This window comes from Hemibagrus wyckioides, linkage group LG25 (genome assembly GCF_019097595.1).
Source record: "Hemibagrus wyckioides isolate EC202008001 linkage group LG25, SWU_Hwy_1.0, whole genome shotgun sequence".
NCBI lineage: Eukaryota > Metazoa > Chordata > Actinopteri > Siluriformes > Bagridae > Hemibagrus > Hemibagrus wyckioides.
In genome coordinates, this window is record NC_080734.1 from 4,945,165 (window position 1) to 4,963,950 (window position 18,786).

An 18,786-nucleotide genomic window follows, 5' to 3' on the forward strand; every position below is an offset into this window, starting at 1 on the left:
AGGAGATGATGGCCCCTCTGGTTAATCATTAATACTCCCGGTCTACTGCCAGTCTTCTGTAAATAAGATAAATGCCCTCAAGGCACTCGCCTCAGTGACGTACCATTTCAGACACGGCACAGCTTTTAATTAGGACCGGAAGGTGTTACCTGTTTCAGTGGATTAACGGATAGACAGAGGAAAAAGGTGTTTTGTGCCCATAACCATACGATCGTCCGATCAGACTCAAACCGGATCTGACATGTGCGTCTTTGGATCTACTTTGGACAGGTTTATAGTTTTGAAGGTGTTAATGCTTGCATCTGAGTGACGTCTGAAGTTCAAAATTCAATCCCGGTTGTTTCCTTTTTAATCATCTCCATAACACACCAATGAAAAGGAACAGCGAGAGTCCAGTGACGACTAATGACACGTTTCATCAGCTACAGCCACCGCAGCCGAAGAGGACTTACAGTGCTGATGATCTCCACCACACCATCCCCGGCGACCACAGAAACCTCAGGAACAATATGTTCTTCAAAGACAGGTTTGATGAAGAGGAAGAGGATTCAGGGATTAAATCAGGTGAGACACATTGGTTAGAGTTTTCTATTGATTATTAAGAAGAGACTTTAGAGGTAATCAGAGTGCTAATGAGAGGAAATGGGATAGAAAAGCGGATACTGAGCTATTTTGCCTTAATGACTACATTATGTTTTAAGTTTTGTTATCCACAGTAATTGTTTCATAGCTCATAAACATACAGTAGAATCAATGTAAAAGAAAATAATTTGGACAAGAACTTTTTCTCTTTTTTTTTTTCACTTGAATTATTAGGCTATGAGATGCTTAACCGGAAGCAACCCACTTTTCACTTATATAATTGGAATAAATTGATTTATAAAAGAAACAAAACAATAAAAATGCCAAAAAAGCAACAGAAATGTTGAAATAGATGATTTGCTAATTTTTATCATTTGTTTTTTTTCTTTATATTTCAGAATGACTTTTTATCTGTTACTGGTCCATTTTATATCAAATCATTTTCATATCTTTATTTATTTATTTTTCAGAATTGTTTTTTTTTATTCATTTCCTCACCATCTTTTTTTTTATTTTATTTATTATTGTTGCTCTTCTTCTTCTTCTTCTTCTTCTTCTTTTTATTGTTATTCCTCTTTGTCCTCATCTATTTATTCTTCTTTCTGTTGTTGTTGATCCTCGTCTTCTTTTTCTTCTCCTGCTTCATGAAAATGAAGGCACGAACTTCATGTATTTTGATACGAACCTTACAAATCTTTCACAAAAGCACAGGAAAGTGTTTCTGGCTTTCAATGAAATTTAAGCAGACGTGCTGCCGGACTAAGCGTTCGGTCAACGACACGTGGTTCTACTTAAATACAATACGTTTATACAGAGAGTCATTTATTTAACAGAGGCCGACGAAAGCAATGGAACCATCTCCTCAGAAGATGACTTAGACCATCTTGACTATTCGAAGAATTTCACTCTGAGGCAAACGGTGCCGAAGAAGAGCATCAGTGAAATCATCAAGGACAAGAAGAAACAAACTCAGTTAACGCTTCAGTGGTATAGCAAGCTTTAATTTCATCTGTCTTGATATTGCTTTTGGAGATTTTCCTTCTAACGTGTTCTTGTCAATTAGGCTCGAGGAAAATTATATCGTTTGTGAAGGAGTCTGCTTGCCTCGGTGCATCCTTTATGCACATTACCTAGACTTCTGTCGCAAGGAGAAATTAGATCCTGCCTGCGCTGCCACTTTTGGCAAGGTAAGTATAATTAATTTAGAACAAAATGGTTCTTGAGTGTTTAATTGTTGTGTCATATTTGTATATTTTCAATCTAACTGTAGACCATACGGCAAAAATTCCCACTCCTGACCACGAGGAGGCTCGGCACCCGAGGCCATTCAAAGTAAGGAACGCAATTTAGTATTCGATTCATGCGTCAAATATCTTTATATATCAGTGTTTATACCCTACAGCGTGTTTTATGGTTATTTTTATTTATTTTTTTATTTTAGGTATCATTACTATGGCATCGGGATTAAGGAGAGCAGTGCTTATTATCATTCAGTGTACTCAGGGAAAGGTCTGACCAGGTAAACATAAAGCTCTGAGCTTGTTATGTCAGAACTGAAAGGTGAATTGAAAGTGGAGCGTTTCATGTATCAGGGAACATTGTGACGTCATACAGCCGAGTGCAAACGTTTGTACAACCTTATGTTAAAAAATTAAAAATGTACCTCTAGTTTTCCAATTCTACAAATCATCGAATTGATCTCATAACCTTTAACTTGTTGTACTTAGCCAACAATAAGACAAAATGGACAGAAAGATTGGTTGGAAAGTTGGAAATAAACATTCTATGACCCTCTCAAACTCCAGGCATGTTTTGAAGCAGAACCAAATATTGAAAATAAATAAATAAATAAAATTAAATAAATAAATAAGCAAATAAATAAGCAGTTTAATTCAGACCTCTTCTTGGAGTGAACCCGAAAATTGTAACAATTCATTTTAATAAATTCTGTAATTAAATAAAGATATTTTTAGCTTTAAATTGGTGTATGTTAAAATACACAAATTGACCATTTCTTCATTGTAATAATAATTTAAAAAAAAATTGTTGATAAATGCGACAAAGCACAATTTCTTTGTTTTAAAAGGGCTACAACCTTTTGCACTTGACCACAAAGTCTGTAAATTATTATTTTTTCTTTGTATTTTATTTTGATGGTGAACTTTCTTTTTGTGAGCGTGTTCATCTCGTGTGTTTCCTCACAGATTCTCTGGCAGCAAGCTCAAAAACGAGGTTGGGATTTTTATTTATTTTAGGTTACTATTTCAACTTTGACTCATTTATATCATATATATATATATATATATTGAGTTTTTGTGAATAAACCTGAAATAAAACTCATGAGATGATCCTGAAAGATGTTCAGTTTATATATATATATATATATATATATATATATGTCTCTTGTTTGTAATTCACAGGGAGGTTTCACACGAAAATATTCTCTCAGTTCTAAAACTGGAACGTTGCTCCCAGAATTCCCAAGTGCACAACATTTATTGCTTCACGAGTCCATTTCGAAAGAAAAGGTTTGTCTGGTACTATATCTTTTAGCCGGTACAATATAGGTGCTTGAAATTTTACTCTAGACTTCTGTTACCCTGGTTTACTGTTCTGCCAGCAGAATGGAAATCATCTTATGGCACATCTTCACTCAGTGTAAATAAATGAATGATGTTCAGGCTGTGAGTCCGATCTAAAACGAGTCTGTTGGCTCTCAGTGTGTTTTAGACATGTGTTTTTCCCTCTGTTGGAGAACCTTACACAGAATTGTACTGGTTGAAGATGAAATCTGAGCTGCTTTTTAGATGTACAAGCACTCGGAGCGTCTCAGAGAGCAGAAATGGGTTTAAGATCAACATTTGAATATATAGTAGGCGAGGTAAAAACAGAAATATTTAAGAAAAGCTGCAAACTCCCAAAGCTCAGAGTGTCTACTTTCATATGGACTTCATATTAACCACCACAGTGGAGTGGAACATGACAAAGACCTTCAATGTTGAACCTGGACATGACAAAACAGGCGCAAATACTTTAAGTAAAAGCCAATGTTATTAACTATTCATACACTGCAAAATAAACATGATATTAAATATCTTTTTGTAACCCTAAAATTAAAACAAAAAAAACCTGAAATATATAGTTTTTTAATAAATACACATTATGTGCATTTTTTCATGCTTATTTCTCATTTTTGTGACTGTTCATATTTTTTTTTTGTATACTTTCTGAACTTTTTTTTCCCCCTGATGCATTTCTAATTCAGGTTGACACGCTGATCATGATGTACAAAACTCACTGCCAGTGTATTCTCGACAACGCCATCAGTGTCAACTTTGACGAGGTAAGATCTGAGAATTAAACATCATTAAATACACATTCTCAACAAGCTCTAATCATAGCAAAAGCAATAACATTGTTGAATTGGTGAAGATCTGAGCTTCATTCTCTATAACAGCAGCTCTGACAAAGAGAGACAACAGTGAAGCAAATCAAAGGTTCATATTAATGCTCCTGTTCTGCTTACAGAGTTTTAGCATTTCCATTTCCAGAGTCACAACAAGCACATGAAAATGTACACTAATTTAGGAAAGGAAAACAGACAAAACTGATCATTGCTGATGTGGTGAAGATTTCTGTAAGGAGCTTCCAGGGTCAGAGCTTTGTAACAAATAGTAAGACTTGTGCCATGAGAAAGACCTCACTACTTGGTAACGTGACAAGCTGAGGGTTTTGTTTGTTAACTTAACAAATACATATTTAGGGACCATTTCTTTAAGCTTCCTGTAGGAGCTGCCTTAAAGGACCAGAAATAAATTTCATGTACATTCTTATAAATAAAACTGTCAAGAACCAAAAAGATTTTTTTTTGCCAGCGATGCCATAGAAGAACCATTTTTGGTTCCCCTAAAGAACCTTCCAGTAAATGGTTCCCTTTTTTTCCTAGCTCCATAAAGAACATTTTTATAGTTTAAAGGCCTTTTTTCTCACTAAATGTTCCATCTATGTTAAAGGTTCTTCACAGAACCATACTCCCTGACATTTTGAGAACCTTTATTATAGGACCACTCCTACAGGAATCTGGGTTCCTGGTCCAGTCTTAAGGTGCACTTTTTTACTTTTTTACTGTGTCTTGTAATTTGATCGAACTTACATCAATGTAGACATTCTACAGAGAACATCACTTTATGGTAGTGGTGGCTCCAGTGGTTATGGTTCTGGCTTGTTGATCAGAAGGTCAGGGTTCAAGCCTCAGCACTGCCAAGCTGACACTGTGGGCCCTTGAACAACACCCTTAACCCTCTCTGCTCCAGGGGTGCTGTATCATATCTGCCCCCTGAGATCTGACCCCAACTTTCTCAGCTGGGACAAAGAAAAGAAATCCACTGTGCTGTAATGTACACTACCAGTCAAAAGTTTGGACACACCTTTTAATTCAATGTTTTTTTGTTTAGGGATTTATTTTCTCCATTCTAGAACAATACTGGAGATTTCAAAACTATGAAATAACACACATGGACTTAAGTAATCCATATGTAACGACAACAAAAAACAGTCAGTTGTTATTTTAAGACACGAAGGTCAGGTGTTCTGGAATAGTTCTTGCAAGAACAGTATTGTCAAGTGCATTTGCAAAACCCATCAAGCACCATGATGAAACTGTCTCACATGAAGACCATCCCAGTAAAGCAAGACCAAAACTGACCTCTGCTGCAGAGGAGAAGTTCATTTTGAGTTACCAGCCTCAGAAATCACCAATTAACAGCACCTCAGATTAGAGCCGTTATGAAGGCTTTACAGAGCATCAGTAGCAGACATATCTCAATATCAACTGTTCAAAGGACATTATTGTGGATTTCGGCCGCCTTCAGCATTGTTTTACAATGTGGAAAGAAATAAACATCAGGAAAGACCATGGAATTAGGAGATGTGTCCAAACGTTTGACTGGTAGTGTATGTGTGGTGATCATAAAGGCTTCTTATACGTCTTCTTATGTTGCACACAATTCAGTCTGCAGGAACAACATACTCAACATGGGGAAAGGAGGGGGTTGTCAGAAAGTCTTCCTATGTATTTACTTAAGCTATGTTCACCAAACCTCTATTTCCACCAACAAAAACCACCAACATTATTTCCAACATTGATTCTTATCTCAGTGGAAAGTGAATAGAGGTTGTTGAAGGAAAGACGGTTTACCGCTGCTATAAAACATAAGTTTTGTGGACATTATTAAATAACTGTAAATGGGAAAAGGTATGACTTGTCAATGATAAAAAATCTCTGTGGACTGTAAAGAGGAATGAAACTCTTCAGGATATGATGTTATGGAAATTGAATCAACAGTAAAAGGTGTTCATTACTTCATCACACCAGCATGTTGTGCTAAATATTTTCTGAAGTGATTTATTTTTTCATGTATTTCAGATCCAGAACTTCTTGCTGCATTTCTGGCAAGGCATGCCGGACCACCTCTTACCTCTGCTGGAGAATCCAGTAATCGTGGATCTATTTTGTGTGTGCGACTCCATACTTTACAAGGTGTGTGTGTGTGTTTGTGTGAAATGATTTATAATGGTACAATGAAATGATTTATAATAGCATCCGGTGTCACCCACATGTTGATGAGGTTCCCTTTGGAGTTTGATTCCTCCCAAGGTTTCTATCTCATGAGATCTCAGGGGGTTTTTCCATACCACCATCACCTCTGGCTTTAACATGAGAGATAAACTGATACATTTACAAATTTATATCCTGAATTTATCTGACAAGGTACATTATTAAAAGCATCATACATATAAAGTTGACTTGAATATAATTGTGTGTGTGAGAGAGAGTGTGAGTGACATGTGAAACCCAGTTACATGAGGAATTCAGGTTATTCCTGTTACATTAAGTTGTATATGATTACAAAGCTATGACTGCTATGCCTGGCCTCACTGCAATGTAATGACACGCTTATTTTCCTTACAAACTTGTAATCATGCTGGTCAGTGTGTTGGCACGAGATCATGAGCTCATGTCAAACTGCTTGTGCTTCTCAGGTCCTGACTGACGTTCTCATTCCTGCTACAATGCAAGACATGCCGGAAAGGTTCGTTTCTCCTGTGGTCGTTGAACATCAGCCAGCAGCCAGCAATGCATAACAATTACCATTTCTTTGAGCTTCCTGTAGGAGATGACATAAAGGACAAGAAATAAATATCCAGGAAAAACCCCAAAAGAATTTTTTGCTAGTGATGCCATAGAAGAACCATCTTTGGTTCCCCCAAAGAACCTTCCAGTAAATGGTTCATTAAAGAACTCTTTTTTTCTTAGCGCCCTAAAGAACATTTATATAGTCTAAAGAACCTTTTTCCACTAAAAAGATCCTTACATGCAGTAGAAATGTCCCATCTCTGTTAAATGCTAAACTCACTGACAAAGAACTATTTGAGAACCTTTATTGGACCACTTCTACAGGAATTTGGGATCCTGGTCCAGTCTTTATGTGGACTTGCGGTTTGTTAGAACTCACCTCAACCTAAACACTGTACAGAGACTATCTCTTTATGTTGTACACTATTCAACCTGCATTACAATTTCTTACTCACATTTTCCTCCTAACACCCTGCAAACCCCTTCCCTCATGTCCACAATGTTTCTGAACTATACCAGTAACAATCAATAATTTTGGAACAACATGTCTAGTCTTTTGACAGATATCCGAAATTTTGCAAAGCTCTGGGAGCCCTGGATGGTTTCATCTTTGGAAAATCTGCCAAAAATCCTGTCAGAAAAGAAGCTGCCAATAGCTCGGCGCTTCGTCTCCTCCTTAAAGCGCCAGACTTCCTTCTTACACCTTGCTCAGGTCAGCATTTCCCAACACCTTCACCTAGATGATCGATATTCTTCTGCAGATTTTTTAACAGTATTTTTTTTCCCTGTAGATCGCAAGACCGGCTCTTTTTGACCAGAACGTCGTGACAGCCATGGTGAACGATATCGACAAAGTAGATTTAAACAGCATCGGCTCACAGGCGCTCCTCTCAAACACTAGCGACCAGGACCTGGATTTCTACTCCGAATGTGAGTCAAAATAACTGATTTGTTTGTATCTTCTTAGTAACTTCATTTTAATATAGCACTATTGATAATGCATCAAGATTTGTATCGTAAAACCCATAAACCCTAGACATTTGATCGATCTGTAGATGTAAAAAGCGATTGTTTTAGAGTGTAGCTACCTACAAATAATTTTATGGAATAAGTTAGGAATAAAAACGTGATTGGGAGTGATGTTAATGGAGAATAATCAAAGACAGGGTGCTGTAATGAAGCAGTAATATAATGAAGTTTTATATATTGATGTCGTCATTTTTCTCTTGTAGGTAATAAGACATCACGTAGAGTGAAAATTAGAAACATTAGAAGCGTTACCTCTAATTGCTCCCGAGCTCTTACACTGGAGACTCCTTCCAGGAAAAGACATTATTAATTTTAATTGTTATGTTACACGGAGCATCAGACATACCTCAAGTCCCTGTGAATGAGCCGTTACTATAGAAACGACAACGTAGTAGAACATATGCAGTTCTGTCTTCATTGTGATTGGTTGATTAGGGACCAATCAATGATTAGACATTATTTATATTATAAAAGCATACAGTTTAGACAAAGAAGAAGGACTGAGGGCAAGTAGACTTTATTATCGCCACACATACATTACAGCACAGTGGAATGTTTTTCTTTACATATCCCAGCTGTGGAAATTGGGGTCAGAGCGCAGGGGCAGCTATAATACATCACCCCTGGAGCAGGGAGGGTTAAGGGTCTTGCTCGATTGCCCAACAATGAAGCTTGGTGGTGCTCGGCCTTAACCCCAAACCTCCAATCAACAACCCAGAACCTTAACCACTTGAACCACCACTGTTCCAGTTTAATTGGTTATTTAAAAAAAATCATGATGTCTGATATAAACAGCTTTCATCTTATTCAAAGTTCAAGGTTCTTTATTGTCAACACCACCGTGTGTGCAGACATACAGAGGAGAAATACCGTTTCTCTTCTCTCTCATCAAGTGTTTCCATTGTAAATGCAATATAGAAAGTTTGTGTGTATGTATATATATATATATATATATATATATATATATATATATATATATATATATATATATATATATACAGCAGTCAGTGCAATTTAGAAACTGATTTTGTATGACGGTAACAGTGGTGTACTTGTAATAAATAGATATAAATAAACATCTGTAAAAATCTGACTGAATATACATCTGAGTAAATGTAAACAGTGAATTCTGTTAATACACAAATATACATCCAAAGGTCCATTATACCTAAGGTGCAAATATATATCCAAATATATATGTAAATGTTCAGTAGTTCTGAGTATAAAGGCATTAGACTGCAAAGTGTAAAATATGAATCAGTACTTTCTGACCTGTTTAATTTGTGATATATAGAAAATTACACTAGTTAGATTCGGGCTTCAGTCTGCAGACAAAACTGAATGGATATTTCTGGCTACACTATTGTGTACTCATAGCCCATATTGTGTCGTTCTCATCTTGTAGACGACTCGGTCGCGGTTTTCCAAGAGTTAAAGGACCTCCTGAGAAAAAACGCCACCGTCGAGTCTTTTATCGAGTGGCTGGACTCTGTGGTGGAACAGAAAGTCATTAAGGTTGGTTGAAAGTAAAGTCCACCCTCATCACATCCACAGTAGCTGCAACCGAGTGAAAATAATCTTTATTTCCGTTCTTTCGACAGCCCAGTAAACAGAATGGCCGCTCGGTGAAGAAACGAGCTCAGGACTTTTTACTGAAATGGAGTTTTTTCGGCGCTCGTGTGATGCACAGCCTCACCTTAAACAACGCCACAAGCTTCGGTGAGTCTTTTCATGAACAGTTCAGAATTCAGTCTTAAAGATACACTCCATTCTCTTCTCTTCATACACTTCTCAGTTCTGGTGAATGGAAAGAGTTTATTTAAAGCTTTTTTTTTCTTTTCCTTCCACAACACAAAGCCCTTCACTCAGTTTGGTTACAAAGCCACAATGTGCTGTAAAATGTAGTGACCCGTCCTGAGCAAACAAATCTTTATCTCTCGGACGCGTGTGCACTGATTAGGAAGAGCCCAGCTCTAGTTATGTTAGCTTTTGATGGCCCTGCACACACACACACACACACACACACACACACCTAGCCAAACAGTTGCACTTAGAGAGGCCATTACATGACCTCACTGGACACACAGCAGGCTGAGATTCAGAGAGCTTGAATAAAAAAAGACCTTTCTGTAAAATCTAAACATTTCTCGTGCTTCATCTCTGATTGCACAGTATTTTAAAAGCAGGAAAAGTGAACATTTTTATTTTAGTTCACCAAAGCAACCAACTTGGGCCTGTTTTCAACAGTATCTTCAATTTGGAGATTTGGGGGAAGTGATTAGTTTTCATACCATCTGAATGGTGTATTCAAATAACTGCAGTTTTTATTACTTGCTAAATTAGTAGAAATATAAAACATCATGGATACGATGGAGTTTTTTCTTGTACATTTTGAACATAAAACAGCACAGAGCTTTTACTTATACTTATTACTTACTTTTTAGCTGAAGTTAACCTAGAGACATATCTTGCGTAGTGTGCAACCTGGTGCAAAGAGTGCAGGACAAGATAGAAATACAAAAATAGCCTTCCACTATACAGTCTGTGTGGAGCATAGTGCAAAAAACACATAAACACATGTACACATATTATAGCAGCAGTCGATAGCAGCAAAGTAAACAATATAAGTAAAGTAAACAATATTGATATAGTTATATGAGTGTATTGATACATTGAATATGAGTGTGTGTGTGTGTGTGTGTGTGAGAAAGAGAGAGAAAGGGTAACTCCAGAAGTATTGCCCCCCTAAAAGAGACAAATGACACCCTCCCCCTCATCAATTAAACAAATAAATGCAAAGGAATGTTGTAATACAATAAATAAATATTGTAAAATAAAATAAAATAAAATAAAGTAAAATGTTAAAAAGTATTGAAATAATTATCATTTTGAGCAGTAAAACAATAAGTTTAAAAAAAGTTTCCTTTTTCCCCAAACGCATAAATTCTCAGAGATTCTTCTCCTTCTTTCTTTGAATAGAATCCCAGACAGCCTTGATCATGTTCTTATTAAAAACATATTCCATTGTGGTCCGATAGATAGATAGATAGATAGATAGATAGATAGATAGATAGATAGATAGATAGATAGATAGATAGATAGATAGATAGATAGATAGATAGATGGGATATAAAATAGGCAAAAGTTTACAATTTCATAAAAACAAGACTTACACCGTTCTGTAAATAGTAAAATGTCATTAAATATTATTAGAATTTATTATGTAAAATTATAACAATGTTAATTAAAAAAACCTTCCAGTTTTGCTTTATAGATATAAGAGGAATAATTCTTCCCTATAAAGAGTGCACTGATGTCATCTGGTATTTATTGCAGCTTATAATGAGCTGTGATGAATGTATAACTCCTATACCTCATTGACAATGTCTCTTCTCAGGCTCCTTCCATCTCATCCGGATGCTTTTGGATGAATATATCCTGCTGGCAATAGAAACACAGTTCAATAACGATAAAGAGCAAGATCTACAGAATCTCCTGGATAAATATATGAGAAACGCAGGTAAACTTGTATGTATATATATATATATATATATATGTATATATATATATATATATATATATATATATATATATATATATATATATATATATATATATATATGTATGTATATATATATATATAAATTTCTGCCAGTTTGTTCTGTAATCATATTGTTTTGAATGCTTTGCTGTCAGATGCCAGTAAGGCGACGTTCACTGCATCCCCGAGTTCATGCTTCTTGGCGAATCGTAATAAAGCAGGGATCATGAGCAGCGATTCGTCAGTGAAGAACGAGACCCAGCCAGAGTACGGACACCTGCCTGTCCAAGGAACTCAACATGGATTGGGTTCCACCATGGTGGTGTACCAGGGGACAGACACAGACAGCTTTACACTAACTGGTAAACACTTCTGGACAGTTCAAATATCCATAGACACAGTATATGAATGCTTATATACTTAAAGATGAACATCAGCTCTATGAGTCAAGAACCTAAACGAAAATGTTTGCTAAATATACACCAAGCATAACCAATCAAGCATAACATTATGAACTCTGAGAGGTGAAGTGAATAATCCTCAAATGAATCTCCTCATCATGGCACCTGTTAGTGGGTGGGATATATTAGGCAGAAAGTCAACATTTTGTCCTCAAAGTTGATGTTAGAAGCAGGAAAAATGGACAAGCATAAGGATTTGAGCGAGTTTGATGAAGGGCCAAATTGTGATGGCTGGACCACTGGATCAGAGCATCTCCAACACTGCAGCTCTTGTGGGGTGTTCCCAGTCTGCAGTGGTCTGTATCTATCAAAAGTATACTTTAAGTCCTGTAAGTATACATGGATTCCCCAGCTCGCATCTTGGTGCCAGATACCACAGCACACCTTCAGGGATCTAGTGGAGTCCATGCCTCGATGGCTCAGGACTGTTTTGACAGCAAAAGGGGGACCAACACAATATTAGGCAGGTGGTCATAATATTATGCCTGATCGGTGTATTCACACAAAGCTGAAGACTTCGTTTCTGAACATACATCACTAGTTACACAGGGAAAGTTATTGATCTCTCTTAAACAGGTGCTTAAGCTGATTTTATGGGCAGCCCGTTCAGATTATTTGAAATGACTTGTGTGCAATTACCATCTCCAAGGTTGCCAGGTTTTTCTAGAGTAGAGCTCTGCAGGTGAGAGCTTTTCACTTGTAACTCGGCCAGTCCTATTAAATCAAGCACTTGTCTTTAAGCCAGAAAGCAATCAGGTGAAGGAATTGAGTCGATTTCTAAAGAAGATCATTTTGATGCTAAAATAAATAAAAGTTTATACAACTGAGACGTCAGTAATATTCCTAAACGTCTGCTTGCCTAAAATCTTGTGTCAAAAGTGTCATAGTGACAATAAAAATCAGCTCGTATTTGTTTCCTCAATGTAGCCATCTTCTTGACTTAAAATAGAAGCAAGCAGAAAAAACAGTGTCTTAATAAAGTATAAAACAGATCTGACTGACCCCTGATAAAATGAACTAAAATGAATTAAAATTAATTTTAATTTGCACATAAATTACTAAAGTAGTTAGTTTAATCGGATTGGATATAACAAGACACAGACATGCTACTTAATAATCATAAAATTGTTTATTTAAAAAAAAGGACATATTGTTGCATATAAAGAAAAAACAAAATTAAAAGTAAGCCATTTTTTATAAAAGAAAGATTGTTGAATTTTTCTTAAAATATAGAAGTAAAAATAGATTTTTCTTATTGGTGTTATTGTTATGTATTCAGTAATTTCTAGGTCTTATTAAGTCATATTATGGAATGTATCAAAAAATATGTGTAATATTTCTTTATCCAGGTCAGTTGGACTATTCCCAGAGCAGCGGTCCGTTGATCACCCCTCCCATCTCTCCGGCCATGGCGAACCGAGGCAGCGTGATCAACCAGGGCCCGATGGCAGTAAGATCTCCAGTCAGCTGCCCTGTCCAGTCTCATGCACCCTGCCAGACTTTCCCTGATACCATGTACCAAAGCCTGTCTGCCTCCACCTATTACTCCAGCTCCTCCACCTACCAGCCTACGAGCCTGACGCAGACCCACACGCCTCCCTCGGTTTACCAGGCTCGCAGTGAATGCTCACGCTATCCCTCCTTCAGTGGTCAGCAACTGGCTAAGGACTGCTTTGGTAGCAGCTGCAGTGGTGTAACTCCAGCGTACAGCTCCAGAGCCTCGTCAGGAAGCTACCCGTCCACCTCTGAGTCCAACATCGAGGTGCCGGGAGTGCAGCTGATGGATTACGGATTTACAGGAGGATGCTCAGGACCAGTGTACACCAGCGCAGCACACAGTGGTGAGGATGGGAATGCTGGTGTATGTTTTGTTGTGTCATTAGCAAACAGTTAATAATGTGGGATCATCAGGTTTGGTTGCTAAAAAAGGTCCAAATGTACATTTTTGGAATATTTTATAGCTAAAAGATGCTAACAATAATTAAAAAACATTACACATACACTGATCAGGCATAACATTATGAGCAGTGAGAGGTGAAGTGAATAACACTGATGATCTCCTCATCATGGCACCTGTTAGTGGGTGGGATATATTAGGCAGCAAGTGAACATTTTGTCCTCAAAGTTGATGTGTTAGAAGCAGGAAAAATGGGCAAGTGTAAGGATTTGAGCGAGTTTGATGAAGGGCCAAATTGTGATGGCTAGACCACTGGATCAGAGCATCTCCAAAACTACAGCTCTTGTGGAGGTGTTCCCGGTCTGCAGTGGTCAGTATCTATCAGAAGTATCCTTTAAGTCCTGTAAGTTGCGAAACCTTGCAAAGGATCTGCTGCTAACATCTTGGTGCCAGATCCCACAGCACACCTTCAGGGATCTAGTGGAGTCCGTGCCTCAATGAGTCAGGGCTGTTTTGGCCGCAAAAGTGGGACCAACACAATATTAGACAGTTGGTCATAATGTTATGCCTGATCGGTGTGTAAACATACTATAATCAGATTCATCAACTTAAGTCCAAAAGTTTGTGTTGATATTTATGGATGGAAATTCACACATATCCAGAGATTACGTCTAAAGTTTAATCCGAGCTTCATCTTCAGTAGAAATATCCAGGAATGTTTTTTTTTTTCTAAAGTGTCTTAAACATAAGTACTCGCTTTTAAACCTTAAAAAAAAAAACAGGGATAGAAAATATGGACTAAGGAAGGAAGTAGTTGCTGTTAAATATAATTCGATGTTACATAAAATCAAGCAAAAGTTGTGATATTTGAAGGATCACCACACACATTCGGCCCGGAGCGCTCGTCCACTCACGTGTATCGAACATGAGTACAGCTCTCATAGACGGTCATTTCAGACTGCATGTGTCTTCACTAGTAAGAGTTTGAAAGAGAAATCATGTTACGCCAGTTTAAGGTGTTTACCTCAAAAAACAAACAAACAAACAAACAAACAAAAAAACACCTCAAGTTGCATCACAAATTTTTTGATAAATGTTGCAGCAAAATGGGCACAATAATAAGAAAAATTGTTCTGATTAAATAATAAATAGAGTTATATTTATGTATTTGATATTCATTCAATTCAATTTTATTTCTATAGCAGCTTTGCATTAGACTTATATTGAACTCACAGTGAATTTTTTATTTATTTCTTTTTTCAGTGTTTATTTATCTCCAGCCTGAAATATACAATATCGTGATTATATAAAACTATGTTTCCCTGAAACTCCACTCCTTGGTGTGTGTGAGTGTGTGTGTGTGTGTGTTCTGCGTCACAGTTGTTACGTATAATCTGAGGTCTGAACACCTCCTCTGTTGCTACTACGATCATTAGATAAAAAAAATCTAGTTCTGTACTTTAAGTGCTTTCCTTCCTCCCTTCCAGGTTACTATAGTAACAGCAGCTATGTGGACACGCAGAGGATGGGCTCTCTAATCGATCAGCACGTATCGGTGATCAGCACTGTGACCTCCACTCGCTCGGTTCCTGCGTACTCTGAGGTCCACGACCCTCTCAACATCCTGAACGACACGAGCAGGAAGCCCACGGCGTCTTACTACCCTGCGCAACCTGCTCTACTTACACGCTCGGCAGGTGAGGAGACATTAACTTCACGTTTTATATTATATATATTACAAGGAACTGAGGGGGAGAGTTGAAATGAGGAGATTCGATCATGCGGTGATTCATTTTGTCTGCACAGTTTTTGCTGGGTTTACATCATGTGCTTCTGACAGAAAGTCCGCGTTCATCATATATAAGTTATGTTACTGTAAATGTTTGTTTCTATACGGTTTAGCGCATTTAGCTAGTGCATTCTGAAAAGGGTTGAATATTATTTATGTCTTTTTACCGTCCAGATTAATTGCTGATAGTTTATCATGACCTGAAGAAATTGTGATAATTAAAACACTAGATTTTTAAATGTTGTAACATTCATTTTGAGTTTCTGAAATCAAGGAAATAACATAAAATTTTTTATATGTTAATATATACATATTATATATTATATATTCATTTTAGTTTTTATATTTTAAATGTTTACAGCATTATTTTTGTTTTATTTTATTTTATTATTTTTAGTTATTTATTCATTTTTAAATATGATCCTTGAATAATAAAAGAGAAAAACAAAGATGCAGACAAGATATAGGCATATTTGTAATGATAGAATAAACCATCATCATCATCAAAGATTTGTAACTTGTAAAATGAGCTCAAAAGCTTTTAGACCAATTACATACAACTTGCAAATGTATTATTATTATTATTATTATTATTATTATTATTAACGTTGTTGTTAATCATCATCATCATCATAATCATTTTTAAACTTATAAATCTTCTATTGCTATTTAGACTGGAGGAGAAACCATTGATATCATTTTTATAATGATCGCTTTTTTGTGATGTCACAAAATATAGCCTCCAGCTTTCAGACCAATCACATCCAATATGCAAATTTGTAGCGGATGCTAATGTGACGTACTGAATCTCTGGGCCGCAGAGCATGCATTCTGAGCTAGCAAGAAATCTACCTGGAACTGGTGTAGAAAATAAGAGTCAGTAATATGGTTGCTGTGATTTATTTTGAAGTTACGGTGAGAAAAGGATGATGTAAATATTGAGTGAGTAACTATTTTAGATGGCAGAAGCAGGAGAGATAATAGAGTGTTGTTCAAGGGTCGAGAGTCACGGTGCAGAGGTTTTGACCTTTTCAGCCCATTTTCAGTCATTCTTCGCGCACCATCTATCTGTTGCAGGTTCTTCCATAGCGCCTCCGATCCCTTGCTCCGTTTCTCCGTGCATGTATGGCTCTGCTGCTCCGTATCACCATTCCCAAGATGCCTTGCTACCTCACCACAGCGGCGCTGAGGTGCGGGACATGGTGTCCTCCCTGCCTCCCATCAACACCGTGTTCATGGGTTCAACCGGAGGACCACAGTAACTTTTAACATCACCTTAAATCACTGATAAACAGATGAAGAAAATAATCCCCATTTATACCAGAAGGACTCTGCAGATCTGTATAAAAAAAAAGGTGTTTTAGAAAAGAAATGTTGTATATATAAAATTATTTTAATGTAAATGTCACACAGATGTAAATGTAACGTAATGACGCTGTCTGTATTAGCTTAGTGCTTCAAATAGCCGTTCCCGTACCTGTAAACGTAGCCTGTCTTTAGATTTAAACCCAAAGTGGGCGTGGCCTAAACCATTTTTCCCCTGGAATGCTGGGAAACTGGAAAAATGTCCTTGAAGGTAGAAATGTCAGCATTGTCAGTACAGTGTGTGATGTTTATGTAGAAAACTGAGAGAGAATTCTAGCGTTTCATTAGCCGACTAGCTATAAGCGAGCCAAAACACTGGAAAACTGGACAACACAATCAATGTTTTGTTAAAGTTTCGTTGGTTTAATTTATTTTTTAAAAAATGTACACAAACTATGAGCCTACTTTAAATGGACATGACCCTGACCAGGCAGTTACTAAGGATGAATGAATAAACAGTGGAAATGGATCAGGCAGCGCTGCAAGCCTGTCGTTTTAATGAATGTGGCTTGTGTGTGAATTTTTTTGGCTTCATATCTGACTGCGAGAAATGAAAAAGGACCTTCTCAGACGACATTTCTGTTGCCTCCGGTAGAATCCCAGGCCTCTGTAAACATTTCTGACAAGCTTTCTTTAATAAAAAAACAAACAAACAAACAAACGAATGAGTAAGGAATAGTCTTTATTTGGATTTATATCAAATTTAGATCTGAATACGGTATTATATTCGGGTTACATCCTTAACTATTGAATATTACATTCATATCATATATTGTGATTTCTCATAGGACCTTTAAATCTTTTTTTTTTTACCTGAACAGTGGAGATGACGTCTGGGACATTTTTAATCAGTATAAAGAAATGAATGATGTTCAGGCTGATCTGAAATGAGTACAGTGTGTTTTAGACATGTGTTTTTCCCTCTGTTGGAGAACCTTACACAGAATTTTACTGGTTGAAGATCACATCTGAGCTGCTTTTTAGATGAACAAGCACTCGGAGCATCTCAGAGAGCAGAAATGGGTTTGAGATCAACATTTACTTTGAAACTAGAAACATTTGTGTGGAAAAATTGCATTGGTGGCTCAGTGGTAGGTTTCTCGCCTACCATCTGGAAGGCCTGGTTTCGATTCCCAGCAAATGCCCAAACCCCAGCCACTGGATGTAGCGCCGGTCCCAAGTCTGGATAAAATGGGAGGGTTGCGTCAGGAAGGGCATCCGGTGTAAAACCTCTGCCAAGTGGCGACCCCTCACACATGTAGGGAGCAGCCGAAAGAACAACAACATGAGAGGTTTTAGTAATACACTCTTAAAAATAAAGCTGCCATAAAGAACTAGAAACTGGGTCTGGCAGGAAAAGAATTTTTGGTTCCCTAAAGTGCCTTTCATTAAATGTATCTTGAAAGAACCCCCCTTTTTTTTTAAAGTCTCCAGAACCCTTTCTCCACTACAAGGAACCTTCTGTGCAGACGTTAAAGGTTCCTCACAGAACCACACGCTCTGTCCATATAAGTTCCTTTATATTTAAGAGTGTAGCAATAGCAATGGCACAGGATTACTTAGATCTTTCATGTCATCTTCATCTGTTCACTTAGCACCCGTGAAAAGAGACGTTTAACAGATAAAACCCGGACAAACCGGGTATATGGAAACACCGCCGAAGAAGCCGTGGATCAAAGTCGGCTATCTGCCCCGAGGACAGATTAGCTGATTTCTCCTTTACACAATGGCTGAAAGATAAAGCTGTGATAAAGATGTTGACCAAAACCAAAGCCAATAGAGATGTTTGAGGTCACAAGCTGTTTATACATCGTGACCTTGAGGAAAGGAAAGGGGAAAAAGGTTTAATCCTCCTCTGTGTTCTCCAATTTGAGCTCTGTTAGCCTTTCAGCAGATGGAAGCTAATAAAACCTTAATCAGTAACATTAGATTGGACGCCGCATTTGTGTACAGAAATGATACGGCCTCTGCGCCGAACGCTGTATT

At 37.3% G+C, this 18,786-nt stretch overlaps 1 protein-coding gene across 1 annotated transcript; it reads left to right on the forward strand.

The window, feature by feature from the left end:
- The first annotated feature begins 155 nt into the window (after positions 1–155).
- rfx6 (regulatory factor X, 6) lies at positions 156–17,282 on the forward strand. Its single transcript, XM_058379366.1, has 19 exons — positions 156–564; positions 1,416–1,569; positions 1,646–1,769; positions 1,853–1,914; positions 2,024–2,101; positions 2,787–2,814; positions 3,003–3,110; positions 3,848–3,925; positions 6,008–6,121; positions 6,625–6,674; positions 7,271–7,430; positions 7,510–7,648; positions 9,153–9,262; positions 9,349–9,466; positions 11,145–11,267; positions 11,444–11,650; positions 13,099–13,590; positions 15,134–15,343; positions 16,513–17,282. Exons 1-19 carry the CDS (start codon positions 372–374, stop codon positions 16,695–16,697), a joined length of 2,733 nt encoding a protein of 910 aa, XP_058235349.1. The 5' UTR covers positions 156–371; the 3' UTR covers positions 16,698–17,282.
- Positions 17,283–18,786: the final 1,504 nt, after the last annotated feature.

Bases quoted from the DNA above. Each gene is read 5' to 3' on its own strand.
- rfx6 (XM_058379366.1), top strand. From the start codon at position 372: ATGAAAAGGAACAGCGAGAGTCCAGTGACGACTAATGACACGTTTCAT. The intron at 2,102-2,786 runs GTAAACATAAAG...GTTTCCTCACAG, and splicing joins TCAGGGAAAGGTCTGACCAG to ATTCTCTGGCAGCAAGCTCA. The intron at 7,431-7,509 runs GTCAGCATTTCC...TTTTCCCTGTAG, and splicing joins CCTTCTTACACCTTGCTCAG to ATCGCAAGACCGGCTCTTTT.